Here is a 16,863-nt window from a genome sequence, read left to right on the forward strand (position 1 = left end):
CAGGGGGACCCACTCCCTCCTCCACAGTCCCTGGTACTCACCTCTAGTTCCACACTCACCATGCTGTCCTGGAGAGGTTGACTCCATGTCTGTCTCCACAGGACATTCCAGGCCCCTTGAAGATAGTGCGTTGTGCATGCTAAGTCGCTTCAGTCGTGTCAAACTCTTTACAACACAAAGGACCGTAGCCCACCAGGCTCCTCTGTCCATGAGATTTTCTAGGCAAGGATACTAGTATGGGTTACCATGCCCTCCTCCAGGGGGTCTTCCCAACCCAGGGATCAATCCCAGGTCTTCCACATTGCAGGGAGATTCTTTATTGTCTGAGCCACCAGGGAAGCCCCTTTGAAGCTAGAGTCTTATTTAATTCATGCTTCCCTGAGTCAGAAAGATCTGCTGGAAAAGGGATAGGCTACCTACTCCAGTATTCTTGGGATTCCTTTGTGGCTCAGCTGCTAAAGAAACCACCTGCAATGCGGGAGACCTGGGTTTGATTCCTGGGTTGGGAAGATCCCCTGGATAAAAGAAAGGCTACCAACTCCAGTATTCTGACCTAGAGAATTCCATGGACTGTATAGTCCATGGGGTCACAAAGAGTCAGACACAACTGAGTGACTTTCACTTTCATTTTCAGCATATAGCTTGGGTCTTCCCAGGTGGCACTAGTGGTGAAGAATCCACCTGCCAATGTAGGCGGTGCAGAAGACTCAGGTTCGATCCCTGGGTTGGGGAAATTTCCCTGAATTAGGAACTGGCAACTCACTCCAGTATTCTTGCCTGGAAAATTCCATGGGCAGAAGAGCCTAGCAGAGTACAGTCCATGGGGCCACAAAGAGTCAGACATAACTAAGCACCATTGCATTGCAGCATATGGCTTGCATATAACTAGCCCTCAATAAATACTGGGTTTGTTGAATTCATTTACAACTGATTGAATTAAACTGGGGGTTCAGTTCACATTCATATAGTGAAGAAAGAGAAGGGCATAGAAATGGAAAGGGTGGGATATTTCATCCTGACTTTTTTGCCTAGGGCAGGCCCCATGTACCTTTTATAGCCATAATAAGAAAGAAGAGAAAACAAAAGCTTCAGAGTTAATATCTTGGTGGCAAACTGGGTCATAGTGAAGCTGAGGGTATTTAAATTGGTCTTCTCTCTAGGGAGGCACGCTACATAAATTAATACATTGAACCATGGCCTGAAGGGCCCCGAGGTTTTAATAAATAAAGAGCTGTACTGGGCCAAATAAGAACATAACACTGCCAAACGTCCCAATGTCTCAGTTACAATAACAATGTTTCCTGGGCGTGGGCCAGAGAGCAGCTCAAAGAACATTAAAGAATTTTTGTGCTCCTCTTAAATTCCTCTTTGATTGAAGAGACAACTTTGGCATCTTCCAAAAGCAAAACGGGCATCTCCAGTCTGCTTAGGCTCCTGCCTGACTCTGGCTTGAAAGGAAAGGCTATCTCTGGAGCATTTCTCTCTGCACTGTTTTCTTCTTTGAGGCTTCTCCATTTATTTAGGACAAGCCAGCTGATGTTAAAGGGACAGTTCTGCTGGGTATGCTGGGGTTTTGTTAACAAGATCTCTTTTACAGAGAAAAAGAGGATACTTCTTGGGATGAATCCCCTCTATCCCACTATATAATATCAGGATATTTAAGTGATACAGGATCTTAGAAGTTGTCCAATGTCTTATTTTACAGATGAAAAAACTAAGGTCCCAAGGGTGATCAAACACACTCACAGTCACAGAATAGGGCCAAAATTAGTTTAGGGTTCCAATCTGGTGCTTGATTCATTCAGCACTTCCTAGTCTTTGAATATCTCTAACTTTCCGTCAAAAGATTGAAAAATAAAAATAAAAAGAACAAAGATTGATATTTGGCCATTCATAGCACCATGGATGGACTCAGAGGGTATTGTTGTTGTCGTTGTTTAGTTGTTAAGTCATGCCCGACTCTTTGTACCCCATGGACTACAGCACGCCAGGCTTCCCTGTACTTTACTATCTCCTGGAGTTTGCTCAAACTCATGTCCGTTGAGTAGGTGATACTGTCCAACCATCTCATCCTCTGTCGCCCCCTTCTCCTCATGCACTCAATCTTTCCCAGCATCAGGGTCTTTTCCAGTAAGTCAGCTCTTCATATCAGGTGGCCAAAGTATTGGAGCTTCAGCATCAGTCCTTCCAATGAATATTCAGGGTCAATTTCCTTTAGAATTGAATGGTTTGATCTCCTTGCTGTCCAAGGGACTCTCAAGAGTCTTCTCCACCACCACAGTTTGAAAGCATCAGTTCTTCAGTGCTCAGCCTCCTGTATGGTCCAACTCTCACATCCATACATGACTACTGAAAAAGCCATAGCTTTGACTATAAGAACCTTTGTCGGCAAAGTGATGTCTTTGCCTTTTAATACACTTTCTAGGTTTGTCATAGCTATTCTTCCAAGGAGCAAGCGTCTCTTAATTTCATGCTACAGTCACCATCCTCAGTGATTTTGGAGCCCAAGAAAATAAAATCTGTTACTGTTTCCACTTTTTCCCCTTCTATTTATGCTAAGTAAAATAAGTCAGAGAAATACATATACTGTGCAATACTACTTATATGTGGAATCTAGAAAACACAACAAACTAATGAATATAACACAAAAGAAGCAGATGCACAGATATAGAGAATAAAGTAGTGGTTACCAGTGGGAGGGGAAAGGCAATTTTGGGGTAGGGAAGTGGGAGGTACAAACTGCCGAGTGTAAGATAGGCTATATGGTTGTACTCTACAACATAGGGAATATAGTCAATATTTTGTAATAATTGTAAATGAAGCATAACCTTTAAAATTGTGTTAAAAACTTACTAGGAAATATACACAATAAAACATTGTTTACGAAAAAAGGAAGCTACTGCAGTAAGTAATCCATATGGGAGGTGATGAATCTGAAAAAAGGATGGACAGCAGAAGTGATGAGGCAAAGACAGGGACTTCCCTGGCAGTCTAGTGTTAAGACTCCACTGCAGGGGGTGTAGGTTCAATCCCTGGTCTGGGAACTAAGAACATGCATACCACATGGCCAAAATAGAGGTAAAGACAGATGAAACAGGTATACAGGAGGTGGACCCAAAGGGCTGTAGAGATAGATTGAATGAGTAGAGAGGGAGTGATCAGTGTCTATGGCCAGCCATAGAGAAGTAATCTGCACAGCAAGATTTCTCAAGCTTTCCTCAGCACCATTAGTATTTTTGGCCAGATAATTCTTTGTTAGGAGGAGATGTGTGGCTGTCCCAGACATTTTAGGATGTTTAGCATCATCCCAGGTTTTACCCACCACATCCCAGTACGAAATCTTGCCTTTTCCCATTTATGACAACCAAAAATGCCTTAAGGTATTGCCAAGGGTCAGGGCAGGATGGGGGAGGGGAGCAAATCATCTCCCAGTAAGGTTTCTCAACAACTGACCTGAACACCAGCAGCTTTGGCATCACAAGAAGCCTTGTTAGAAAAGCATTTTCTGGAGCCCCAAACCAGATATACTAAGCCAGAAACTCTGAGGTGGTACCCAGCAAGCTTTGTTTGAATGAGGCCTCCCAGGGAACTGTGAGAACCAGTGGTACCAGAGGGGAGGAAGGAAGATGAGGTTGAGGTTAGAGGCTATGGACTGGATAGGGTACTTCTGACCTGAAGAGGGTGTGTCCTAGAAGGAGATCAGGTGTCTCCTAGTAACTCTGCTTAAAACAAGGTCAGATCACTTTTTCCTGAAGCCAGCATGTAAGGGGTAGAGAGAGAGCTAGAGGATCATGCAAGGTCCAAGGATGGTAATTTATTTTTTGGACAAAGCTTAAATATCTGTACAAGTGTAGTCCAAAGAGCCATCTGGGACAGGGTTTAAAAGCTGCAAAGAGAGACATAGAAAATCTAAGAAAGAGTAGTTCAGAAGAAAGTAAAATCTGTAAGTAAACAATGCAAAACATCAAAGAATACAGTGGCAGAATGGTGTGGTTTAGACCACAGTCTCATGGGAGAGGTAGGGGAAAGTTCATTATTCAGGTTCAAAGTCAGCCTTGGGAATGTGCCTGGATCCTTCAAGGGTCTCACTGAAGATTCAATTCTGGTGTATATTCATGCAAAATACCTATCGTTTCAGGCCAAGGAGAAAGAACTAAGTCCTCAATTATTTGGACATACCAATTAAAAGGGTTTCCTTTACTTAATGAGTTTCATTGCTCAAATTAAGAAGTTCTTTTCCCACCTTATCAATCCATTTATCTTGCTCACATCCCACTTCAATAGCTTGGAAACTTCAAGTTCATAAATCACTGTAGAGTCCTGGACTCTTGGTGTGAGAGACTACCTTAGAGGTGAGCTGGTCTCTGTTCTCTCTTTGGGCAGGTAAGGCCTATTTATGCTCACCATCATAGGTAATTCAACTGAGCACCCAAAAGAGAATGAGATTTGCTCAAAGAAACAGAGTCACCTTGTCAGTATGTTACACATTAAATATTAAATGATGTGCTTGATACTGATGGCTCCATGACTGGATGTCTAAGCATTATCAGGGTATAGACTGTAACTGACAATTTCAGAGTGATTAATACAAACCCTGAAACAAATAATGCTTGTTGAGAAGATGACTAGTTAATGTTACATAACTGGGAAGACCCTATGGACCAAAGAGGTAGATTCTCAGGCCATTTGCTGTACTCACAACTCCCTTAGGGACCTCCTTCCAGTGAGTCATCATGCTGGTTCCCTCTGAGCCTTTTCTCCTCCTAACCTTGGAAAACTGGGCAAGAAGTAGACCCTTGATCTAAGCACAACCAGGGTACAGGCTCTGCAAAATCTCTGTTCAAACAGAGACTTCACTGATCAATCAGATTCCCCCTGTCTTTGGACTCTGAACTGCAGTTGAAAGGAGAAAGGCGGTTAGTTGATATTGTGAGGACAGTTGAGAGGGGCTTGGAGAGAGGAGAAAGAAACTTTGTCACACAGATAATGGAGCCCTAGGGTGAGGCTCACAGTGATCTAGGCACTGGAGTTGCTTTGGATTTGGAGAAAACTCTGAACTCTTGACTAGATTCCCAGGTTCTGGTAAGCCCCATTTGCCCCCAGGATCCTGATGATGCTACTCCTGGGCTAACATTAGAACAAGCCTGAAGCTGTGATTCCAACTAAACCAAACCAAATCAAACTACAACAACCAAAAAAACTCTTTCTTCCTTCCTTAAGTAATTTGTAATCTCTGTTGTTTGCAACCAGATATGCCTGGTCCAGCACTCCACTCTAGAACCTCTATTACTGCTGCAGCTGCTGCACGTGTGTAATGCGCATGCTAAGTAGCTTCAGTCATGTCCAACTCTTTTCCACCCTGTGGACTGTAGCCTGCCAGGCTCCTCTGTCCATCGTATTCTCCAGGCAAGAATACTGGAATGGGCTACCATGACCTCCTCCAGGGGACCTTCCCAAGCCAGGGATCGAACCCACGTCTCTTACATCTCCTGTATTGGCAGGCAGGTTCTTTACCACTAGTGCCACTTGGGGAGCCCCAGCCCCAGCACATACACGTCCTAAAATGAGGCCAGAGTATCCCAGCAAAATCCTCATGTGCTAGATCTTAGATAACCTTCTATCAAAGGACTATGTTCAGAGGGAAGGAAGGTCAGTGGATCCATAGTTGTCCTCTGTACTTGCAGTACAGACGATGCAGCTAAGGTTAGTGATAATAGTAATGTCTGTGGAGGAGAGGGTAAGAAGCAGAGTCTAGCCAGCAGAATTCTCAACAAGGTTTTCAGCAACATACTTACCCCTTTTCCTTCCATCAGTCAATTTTGGGTGTGCAAGATCTGTTCTCTGCTCTCTAGAAGCTCATTGTTTAGTGGGAAAACAACTATGCAAGCAAGTGAATGCAATACAATGTGACAGGTACTGTGATTTACTGTGATGGTTGCAAATACAGGGGAAGTGAGAGGCTACACTGAAGAGAAGAAGGAGGAACAGGCCATTCTGAAAGAGAAAAGGACATGTGTGAAGCCCTGGAGGCCAGGAAGCATGGGGAGTAGCACCCAGAGTGCAAATAATGCAGATATGGGTTTGATCCCTGGGTCTGGAAGATCCCCTGGAATAGGAAATGGCAACCCACTTCAGTCTTCTTGTCTGGGATATTCCATGGACAGATGAGCCTGGTGGGTTATAGTCCATGGAGTTGCAAAGAGTCGGACACGACGGAGCGATTGAGCACACACCCAGAGTGCTATGGATGAGGGAGCCAGGGAGAGTCAGAGACGAGTGAGGCCAGGCCAGGTCAAAATTGACCTCGTCAGAGATCCCCAAACTTGCTCATTTCTCTGCTCTCTTAGTTTGTGAGTTGTTTTTTCATGGTACCCTGAAGCCAAAAGAAATATATGGAATTAATACAGTTCCATGTATTAAATAGTTGGGTTTAAGCAATTAAATGGGTATTTGTGTCCTAATGATTATTGCCACTTGAAAAAATACACATAAATTAAATGAAAAACAAAAATTACCACTCTGTTCTTAAAAGATCATGATTAAATATGAACAGGATTCAGGTACCTGTTGGACCCAGCACAGTTTCTCAAACCTTGGAATCAGATTGGACTCTGCCACATCATTTTCTGCTTCAACTTGAATTTTGGGTGATATTTCCTTTTCATCATTGTGACCACACAAACCCAGCAAAGATATAATGTTATTAAAAGAATGAGTTGGGTGGAATGCTGACTTGTGAACTGTCTCCGACTGGTGTCCCTCAACGTTGAGGACTGCTGCATTTCCTTCAAAAATGTAAAATATCCTGGGTTCTCCTGTGAGTTCTCCTCCAGGTGTTCTGATGCACTTCAGAGTCCAGTGTGGGAATCCTGGGGCCATGATATGGTTCCTGGTTTCCCAAAGAGGTACAACAATGAGACCACACAACGGAAAACTTGGAGTTAATACTGGGATACTTGGCAATTGTTGGCATTGTTGGTGAAAGATAGAGGAACTCTGGGGACAAAGAGGAGATACATATATACAAATAGCTGGCTTAAAACTCAACATTCAAAAAATTAAGATCATGGCATCCGATCCCATCACTTCATGGCAAATAGATGGGGAAACAATGGAAACATGACAGACTTTATTTTCTTTGGCTCCAAAATCACTGCAGATGGTGACTGCAGCCATAAAATTAAAAGACATTTGCCCTTGGAAGAAAAGCTATGACAAACCTAGACAGCATATTAAAAATCAGAGATATTACTTTACTGACAAAGTTTCATATAGTCAAAGCTATGGTTTTTTTCAGTAGTCATGTATGGATGTGAGAGTTGGACCATAAAGAAAACTGAGTGCTGAAGAATTGATGCTTTTGAACTGTAGTGTTGGAGAAGACCCTTGAGAGTCCCTTGGACTGCAAGGAGATCAAACCAGTCCATCCTAAAGGAAATCAGCCCTGAATATTCATTGGAAGGACTGATGCTGAAGCTGATGCTCCAATACTTTGGCCACCTGATGGGAAGAACTGACACACTGGAAAAGATCCTGATCCTGGGAAAGATTGAAAGCAGGGAGAGAAGGGGATGACAGAGAATGAGATGGTTGGATGGCATCACCGACTGGATGGCCATGAGTTTGAGCAAGCTCCAGGAGTTGGTGATGGACAGGGAAGCCTGGTGTGCTGTAGTCCATGGGGTCACAAAGAGTAGGACATGACTGAGCAACTGAACTGAATTGAGAGCTGATTCACTTTGCTGGACAGCAGAAACTAACATAACACTGTAAAGCAACTAAACTCCAATACAAAAAATAATTAAAAAATTAAGTTATTTAAATAAAAAGCAAACAAACAAAAAAGAGAAACTCTTTGGACACATGCAATGTAGATGGAGATAAAGGAACAGCGGAAGGTAGAGATGATAGCCAAGGAGATGCTGTGTACTTGAGAGATTATTAAGCCTCTCTAAATGATTTTGGTTTCTGTTACCCAATAATAACCCTCAGCCTGGGTGAGAGGAAGAAGGCTGTGAACCCGAATCAGCCAGCCCCTCCCAGGTTTGAACACGGCAGGGTGTACTCTGATGACCCCTTACTCCACCTTCTGTCGCTTTGGTGGCTGTGTGCTGTCTGTGTGTAGGCACTTCTTTTCTGTTTCCACCAAACACAAAAACACTGAAATAATTGCAGTGGGCCCTAGGCCTTTTCCATTCTAATCCCCAGTCTTCTGTCCATTGTGAGTGGAATTCCAGGGTTTCCAAAGGACTGTAGAGGCACCAAATGTCAAAGGAGACAAAAAGATGAAAAAAAGAGAGAGAGAAAAATAGTCAGCAGGCAGCAAACACAGAACTTAACAGGAATGGAAAGACCCCTTCCGCGAAGGAGATAAAGCAGAGAATGCCTGACCTTTATTCACGGGAGATGAGATACAGTCAAAAGAGCAGATGCCATGAAAAGAAAGGGGCAAGAGAGTCCTGGAGAGATAGGAGCATTTTTCTGTCACTTGGACAGTGGTGACATTATTGAGTCCCTGCTCGAGTTGCCTCCTACAGGAATTGTCTCTCTGGGCTGCCTGAGGAATGGGTAGAGACGCTCCTAGGAAGAACAGGCAGCTGGTGGCATGGAATAATTAGAAAGTCACATAAACTCCCCAGCCCTGGACCAAAAATAACCTCCCTACAGGCCTTCCACCAGACCTGGAATACTCACCATTGTCACACTGCTTTTGAATTGGGGCACTGTGTCTCCAGGGTTCCTCTGTTAAAATAGAAAGGTGTTATTCAGGGAGGATAAAGCATTAACCCAACAGTGTTTGCCCAGATTTTAGCTCAGAATGGCTAATGGTTAGCCAATATAATCTAAGGAATTATCTACTAATGTATATTTCTGTATCTCCCATCACCTATCCCTGTAAGACAGATTATCTCAAAATTAGTGGCTTAAGACAGTAAGAATTTACTCTCATAGTTTGTGGGAGTTAGAAATTTGAGAGTGGCTTCGCTGGCGATTCTGGCTTAGGACCTCTCAAGAGAATGTGGTTAAGATTTTGGCTGCAGCTGCAGTTCTCTGAAACCTTGAACACTTCCAGGATGGCTCACTCATTTGGCTCTTGGCAGGCAGCCTCAGATCCTTACCAAACGTGCCTCTCCAGGGAGCTGTCTGATCATCCTCACAACATGGCTGCTGGTTTGCCTCAAGAGTGAATGATCTAAGAGCCGGAAGCAGAGAAGGAAGCTACAATGCCATTTATGATCTAGTCTCAGAAGTTATGCTCTCTCACTTCTGACACACCCCATTCCTTGGGATAAAGTCACTAAGCCCAGGTCATATTCCAGGGGAGAATGATTAAGCTCCATCTCTTGAATAGAAGAGTATCAAAGATTTGTAGGCATGTCTGAAACTCATCACAGCTAATCAACCAGTAGCCATAAAGAGCTGGGGGAAGGTCCAGGTAAGAACTTTAAAAAAAAGGCTTTCTTGTACTATATTTGACATAGCCATATAATCTACAAATTCAAGGTGTACAATTCAGTGGTTTTTAGCACAATCAGGGCTGTACAGCCATCACCAGTAATTCCAGATCATTTATATCACCTCAAAAACAAAGCCTGTACCCATTAATGGTCATTCCCCATTCCTCCCACTCACCAAGCCCTAGTCAACCACTAATCTACATTGGGGATTAGGTTAGTTTTTAAATGTTTTTAGCTTAATTTGAAAAATTTTATTTACTTAAACAATTTTTAAAGGTTACTTTCCATTTACAATTATTACAAAATATTGGCTACATTCCCCATGTTGTACAACTCTTGAGCCTATTTTACATCCAGTAGTTTGTACCTCCCCCTCCCCCACCCCTATATTGCCCCTGTCCTCCAGGTGGTAACCACAAGATACTGGTAACCATTATATTACTTTTGATAGATGGTTAGTAAAGGAGAAAAGATCCGAATAGATTTCTGTCCTGGTCTTCCACCTTGCTGAGGAGGGCATGGCAACCCACTCCAGTGTTCTTGCCTAGAGAATGCCATGGACAGAGAATCCTGGCAGGCTACAGTCCCTAGGCTCCCACAGAGTCGGACGTGACTGAAGTGACTAGGCAGCAGCAGCAGCTCCCACCTTGCTAAGGCTGGTCAGTGGAGGGCAGTTGGAGGCAGGAACCCAAATAAGACAGTGGCAGAGATATTGCCAGGCCTACCTGTGTGCTACACATAGCAGTCAGAGACCACTCAGGACTTCTCACCATCAGCAGCCAGAGCACAGACACTGCCTAGGAAACTGGGTCTGCCTGCTGGTCTTTGGTGAGGGCCCTGAGCAGCAGACTAGCAACCTGAGGATTCTGATGCCTTGTAGTAGGGCTCAGGGGCCTGAATGGAGGCTACAGGTTGAGGGATGCTGGATCTAGAACCTGATACACCTTTGTTAGGATCCCAGCTCTGCTAACTTGTGTCTATAGTCCAATTGCATGAATTTATTTAAGTAGAGCTTTCCTTGGAGGATAGTACAAATTCTCTTTAATTTTCCTCCTCCCTACTAGTTCCTGAGACCCACCACAGAAGCATTGAACTTGCAATTTATTAGTTGTAAGTATTAGATAAAACAGATGACTATTGAGAACTTACCGTATAGCACAGGGAACTCTACTCAATGCTCTGTGGTAACCTAAATGGGAAGGAAATCCAGAAAAAAGGGGATATATGTATATGCATAGCTGATTCACTTTGCTATGCAGTAGGAACTAACAACATTGCAAAACAACTACCCTCCAATAAAAATTAATAAAAAAAAGAAGTATATGAATATACTTAGCCGGAGTGCGTGCATGCGTGCTCATTGGCTTCAGCCCTGTCCGACTCTTTGTGATCCCATGGACTGTAGCCCGCTAGGCTCCTCTGTCCGTGGGATTCTCCAAGCAAGAACACTGGACTGGTTGCCATGCCCTCCTCCAGGGAATCTTCTCAATCCAGGGATCGAACCCACAACTCTGATTCTCCTGCACTGGCAGGTAGGTTCTTTACCTCTAGAACCACCTGGGAAGCCCCAATAAAAAAGAAGCATATGAATATACTTAGCCTGAGTACTTTGCATATATTATGTTTTCATCAGAGGATGGTTATTACTACTATTATTCACAAGGTTGCCTGGGAATCTCTTGCATTTAGGCTGAGAGCCTTAGCATTTGGGGATAGGAATCCAGGTGAGTTGAGTCTCCCTTACCTTTCTCCAGCGTGGGACACACCTCTTTTGCCTCCTTTGGGGATGCTCTATGTCTTTCTTTTGAATGGAGGGTGAATTCGAGAAACTATTTTGTTCTCACTGCACTTAGAAATACAGCAAGAGCTTAGAAATACTGCTATGCAAGCTTATACATTTATATAAAAGTTGGTTTCTTCCATTTTGAATGCACACCATCTCACAAACACGTATGTACACAAATGTGCTGCTCTGCCATGTTAGCAGAAAACACAGTTCAAACAACAAACAAACAAGCAGATTAGCCCAGCTGCCAAGGCAGCTGGAGAAAGGGCAGGTAGCTGGATGGGCTCCTCCCCAGGGCTCCTGTTCTAGATTTGCGCACGGGCTATAGCGGTGTTAACATTACCCTCGCTGCCCTGCTTGGTGCCATCAGCCCCGGACATACCTCATGGCAGAGAAGTGCCAGGAAGAGGATCTGTAATTTGAGAGAAAGGAAAACAAGCTGCCCCTCTAGCACCCTTCCTCCCAGAGGCTGGCCCTCCCTTGGCACTGTGTGGGCACAGAGGGTTTACTCACAACCTCCACATCTTTACTTCCTTGTGTGATGGGGCACTGACTCTATAAGGAGCCCCTGAACAGGTCACTTTTCTGATTTCCCATCTTACTTGGGCACCCCCTCCATCCACTCACCATCAGGTCTCCACGTTTTATCCTTTTTTTCTGGCCATGCCACATTGGAAGTGTAGAGTCTTAGCCCCTGGTCTGCCAGGGAAATCCTCCACGTTTTATTTCCTTCATGGCAGTATACCTCAAAATCTTTTGTTTCCTTCTTTGTTCACTCTCCCCATACTATATGAACATAAACTCCAATGGTGCCAGGGATTTGCCATCTTTTCATCCAGTTTCCCAGTTCCTGGAACTCTGTGTGATGCATGGCAGACACTGGGCAAATATTGCTGAGAGAATGAATAGAACCATCCAACACTTAGCATCTTACAAAGCTTACAAAGCATCTTACAATGCTCTTTCATGCATTATTGCATCTGATGCTTCCCCAAACCCATGAGATAACCATTTTTATTGACTTTATTTTATAGATGAAGAAATGGAGGATTCTAACCCTTAAATGACTTGTCTAAAGTCACACAGCTAGAAAGAGAAGGAGCCAGAATCTAAACCTGCTTCTCTTTTTTTTTTTGTACCAGTTTCTGATTCCAGATCCTTCATTCTTTTTACCAAATCCTGCAACCCTCCTGTGTGCCCCATGACAGTGTCCCTACTTCCAGTCTCCCTCCACCCACACCCCTACCACTGCTCCTGTGTAAGACTGCTGCTGCTGCTAAGTTGTTTCAGTCATGTCCGACTCTGTGCAACCCCATAGACGGCAGCCCTCCAGGCTCCCCCATCCCTGGGATTCTCCAGGCAAGAACACTGGAGTGGGTTGCCATTTCCTTCTCCAATACATGAAAGTGAAAAGTGGAAGTGAAGTCACTCAGTCGTGTCCGACTCTTAGTGACCCCATGGACTGTAGCCTACCAGGCTCCTCCGACCATGGGATTTTCCAGGCAAGAGTACTGGAGTGGGGTGCCGTTGCCTTCTCCGTGTGTAAGACTGGTGAGCTACTAATACCATGGTTTTTTCCCTCAACAGGAATTTTCATCTTCCATGATCATACCTTATAAGAAGGCCACCAAATAGAAAAGTGTACTGGTTGCTAAAAGCTTAGATTCATGATCCTTTTCATACATTTAAAAAAACTACCTTTAATTCATTGGAACGGATATGTAGTAATCTCCAAAATAAAAGGAAAAAAGCAAGATGCAGTACATTGTATATGGAATACTGCTGTTTGGGTATAGAGGGAAGGGAGATCATTTGATCCAGCAAATGGTATTTACCCAAGTGAGCTGAAGCCTTATGTCCACACAAGGACCTGCACACAGATGTTCATAGCAGCTTTATTCTTAACTGCCAAATCTGGGAGAAACTGAGATGTACTTCAGTAGGTGAACAGGTAAACAGACTCTAATATACTCAAACAATGTAATATTACTTAGCACTAAAAAGAAACGAGCTATCAAGTCATGAAAAAAAACATGGAAGAATCTTAAATGCATAGTACTAAGTGAAAGAAGCCAATCTGAAAAGGTTACAAACCATGGGAATCCCACTATATGACATTCTGAAAAAGGCCAAACTATGGAGTGATGAATATGAGGAACATAGAGTATTTTTAGAGAGTTTTACTCTATACGATTGAAATTATGCAATTATTTTATATAATACTATAAAGATGGATACATTATATTAGGCACATATCAAAATCCAGAGACTATACAACACCAAGAGTGAACCCTAATGTAAATGATGGTCTTTGGGTGATAAATGACATGTCAGTATTTGTTCATCAGTTGTAACACATGTACCACTCTGGTGGGGAATGTTGATAATGGGGGAGGCTGTGCATGTGTGGGTGCAGGGGGTATATGGGAAACCTCCATACCTTTCTTTCAAGCTTGCTATGAACCTAAAACTGCTCTAAAATATAGTCTATTTTTTAAAAGCTCAAAAATTTAAAAATAAAGTTAAAAGGGGCGAGGAGAGAATACTTAGACATGTTTGGTTATATATGCATTACATATTTCTGGCAGGATAGATAAAAAATTAATTACATTAATTATTTCCAGGGAAGTAATTATGTCCCTGGAATTAGGGATGAGGAGAAGACTTTTCACTGTGTACCCTTTTGTTCCTTTAAAATATTACAGCCCGTGACTATGTAATACTTTCAAAAATAAAATACCTCATACCAACCAACAAGAACCTACTGTATAGCACAGAGAACACTGTTCAATATTCTGTAATAACCTAAATAGGAAAAGGATTTGAAAAAGAATAGATACATGTATATGTATAACTGAATCACTTTGCTGTACATCTGAAACCAACACAATATTGTTAATCAACTATACTCCAAAATAAAAGAAAAAATAAATACCTTACTGATAGAACCCCTGACCATACCCAGTGTCTGCTTTTGTTTAAGTCTAATGACACAGTTGAGTTCTGAATACCTAGTTTGAGTTTCCTTTGACTTTCCACCAAAAAACAAAAAAAAATAAATAAAATAAGAGAAAATAAAAATGGCAGCTCAGCAGGATCCCAGCCGGGGACCAAGGGCAGCTCCAACGTCAATCTCTCCCACCCGCATCTGCCCACACAAGATGCTGGTCCTGGCAGGAAGTATGGCTCCTGGCACAGTAAGTGGATGTCCCTCTTGGAGACTCCAAGGCCACATGCTCTGACTCCTCTTTCACTCTCCAGTCCTCAGAAGTAGAGATCGGGGCCGAGGCAGGCATTCTGGGGAATAGTTGTTTTCCTGAGCACGTTTTCTAAAGTGTTTTTTCAGTATTTTTTCCTGCCAGGTAAGCTGTTGATATGTTAGTTGTTAGAACTAATGATAAATTTTTTTTTTTACAAGAGCACATGATATCTGACAGAGTTGGCAAAGGAAGTTGCTGCACTTTTATTTATTTTTAAAAATTCTTATCAGAGTACAATTGATTTATAATGTTATGTTAGTTTCAGGTGTACAGCAAACTAAATCCACTATAAATATACATATAGCCACTCTTTTTTAGATTCTTTTCCCATATAGTCCATTACAGATCGTTGAGTAGAGTTCCCTGTGCTGTACAATAGGTTCTTACTAGTTGGAGCTGCCACTCTTTTCTTTCACCAATTTCCTCTTCCATCAGCTACCAATCACATGGCTGGGACATCCCTAGCACACTCTTCCTCCCTGCCTCCAAGGTGAGAGCATGTCCATCCCTCTGCTTGGCTCCCACAGCCAGCTTTTCCCTCTTTGAAGACAAAACGGTGAGAATTACACACAAAAACTGAAGATCTTCTTTTCCCCTTCTAGTCTCTCCTAGACAGCTGGCAACACTTCCCTCCTGTCCTGGATTTTAACACCCAGGATTTTAAACCTTGTACTGCTTTCAGAATTGATGGCAGATAATTTCCTAGTCACTGCAACTCCCCCACCTCCCCAGGAGCTAAGAGCACGCTTGCAACCTCACTTGCCACAGAAAGACACCAAACATCCCCCAGAGATTCCTTAACCACCCAGAGCCCTATCCATTCAGGTATCCATTAAGTGCAGTGCCTGCTCTCAGGCACCAGTAAGGCAGAAGGTAACACTCAATCTGAAAATATGTACCATTGTCTGAGGAAGTCTTGATTCAAATAGGGGAAGCACACATCATACTCAAAAAATCCCAAACATAATAACATAGTGCAGTAGCAACAGAAACATAAGTATGCAACTAATTACAGATAGGAAAGCAGATGGCCTCAGCCTCTTGGAAGAGATGAGGAAAACCTCTGCTGAGCAAGGTTAAGTGACAGCTCTGATAGGCCTGTGGCAGATGGAAGAAAGGCAGGCTTTATCTACCGTCTCATCTGTCCTCCCCACTCTTTTCAAGGCTAGAGAAGTTCTCCGTCATTAGCCTGTCAGAGCAACAGTCGTAAACAAAGAGAAGAGCCCCCACCTTTTTGGCAACTTGAAATACGGAGAGGATAAATGGAGTTGAGAGGAGGAAATGAAATGCTGCTTTGAGCTGTTTCTTCTGCCCTTCCTATTTGGAAGCATTCCATCCAGTGACTGTCTCTGACTGCATGCACCCCCTAACCAAGCTTGGGAAATGTTGGTCTTGCACATCTTCACCTTGATTCGTGTGGTTGTTACAATCACACAAGTCCTTGTCTTAATTCCAGAAACCTGTGAATCTGATATGTGCATGGCAAGGGGGAATGAAGGGAACAGATAGAATTAAGGTTGTTAACCAGCTGACTTGAGGAAAAGAGATGACCCTGGGTTGTCCAGGTGGACCAGTGGTCCTTCCATCACGTGGTCCTTCCATCACACACAGAAGAAGGATGAAGAAGAGTCAGCATCAGGGTGATGCAGCAAGAGGACTCAAACAGCCATGACTGGTTTTGAAGACGGAGGGAGGGGCCACAAACCAAGGACACTGGGTGGCTTCTTCATACTCCGTCACTTAGTCACGTCCAACTCTTTGCAACCCCGTGGGCTGTAGCCCACTAGGTTTCTCTGTCCATGGGATTTTCCAGACTAGAATACTAGAGTGGGTTGCCATTTCCTTCCCCAGTGGGTGGCTTCTAGAAGCTGGAGAAGGCAAGGAGAAGAAGTCTCCCCTAGACTCTCCAGGAAAGAACACAGCCTTGCTGACACCTTGATATTAACCAAGTGATATCTGCTTTGCACATCTGGTCTCCAGAACTATAAAATAAGTTTCCTTTTTCTTTCTTTTCTTTGGCTGCACCACACAGCATGTGGGATCTTAGCTCCCCAATCAGGGATGGAACACGCACCCTTTGCAGTGGAAGCATGGGGTCTTAACTGCTTGACCGCCAGCGAAGCCCTAAAATAAGTTTTCGACCACCAAGTTTGTGGTAAGTTGTTACAGCTGCAACAGGAAATGAATAGAATTAGAAAATCAGATCCTGCTTGACTCAGGTTGAGGTAGGACCTGCCTCCAAAGCTGTCCTGGAGGGAGTCAGCTCCATCATCATCATTCACAAATGAAGGTCAAAAGAAAGTGAATTCCACCCACTGGCTCTGAGTTGGGTAGCAGGAAGGCTTGTGAAGGAGTCTCT

General features: G+C 43.4%; 1 protein-coding gene across 2 annotated transcripts in view; it reads right to left on the bottom strand.

Annotated features, from left to right (window-relative positions):
- LOC145541792 (uncharacterized) overlaps nt 1-16,863 on the bottom strand; it is a 284,540-nt gene that overhangs the window by 7,348 nt on the left and 260,329 nt on the right. Inside the window, exons 7-16 of one of the 2 annotated variants that reach the window (XM_081579254.1) lie at nt 13,080-13,168; nt 11,872-12,137; nt 10,791-11,656; nt 10,608-10,647; nt 9,120-9,193; nt 8,695-8,742; nt 6,565-6,996; nt 6,131-6,373; nt 5,796-5,994; nt 60-115 (exon numbers count right to left, since the gene is read on the bottom strand). In XM_081579254.1, coding sequence (XP_081435380.1) covers nt 6,788-6,996; nt 8,695-8,742; nt 9,120-9,193; nt 10,608-10,647; nt 10,791-10,809 — 390 coding nt within the window. In that variant the 5' untranslated portion in view covers nt 10,810-11,656; nt 11,872-12,137; nt 13,080-13,168 and the 3' untranslated portion in view covers nt 60-115; nt 5,796-5,994; nt 6,131-6,373; nt 6,565-6,787. Of the gene's footprint in view, nt 1-59; nt 116-5,795; nt 5,995-6,130; nt 6,374-6,564; nt 6,997-8,694; nt 8,743-9,119; nt 9,194-10,607; nt 10,648-10,790; nt 11,657-11,871; nt 12,138-13,079; nt 13,169-16,863 lie in introns of those variants that run through there. The other variant, XR_014079289.1, reaches the window with a different exon arrangement.

This window comes from Giraffa tippelskirchi, chromosome 3, assembly GCF_054371585.1.
Source record: "Giraffa tippelskirchi isolate mGirTip1 chromosome 3, T2T-mGirTip1v1.2.pri, whole genome shotgun sequence".
NCBI lineage: Eukaryota > Metazoa > Chordata > Mammalia > Artiodactyla > Giraffidae > Giraffa > Giraffa tippelskirchi.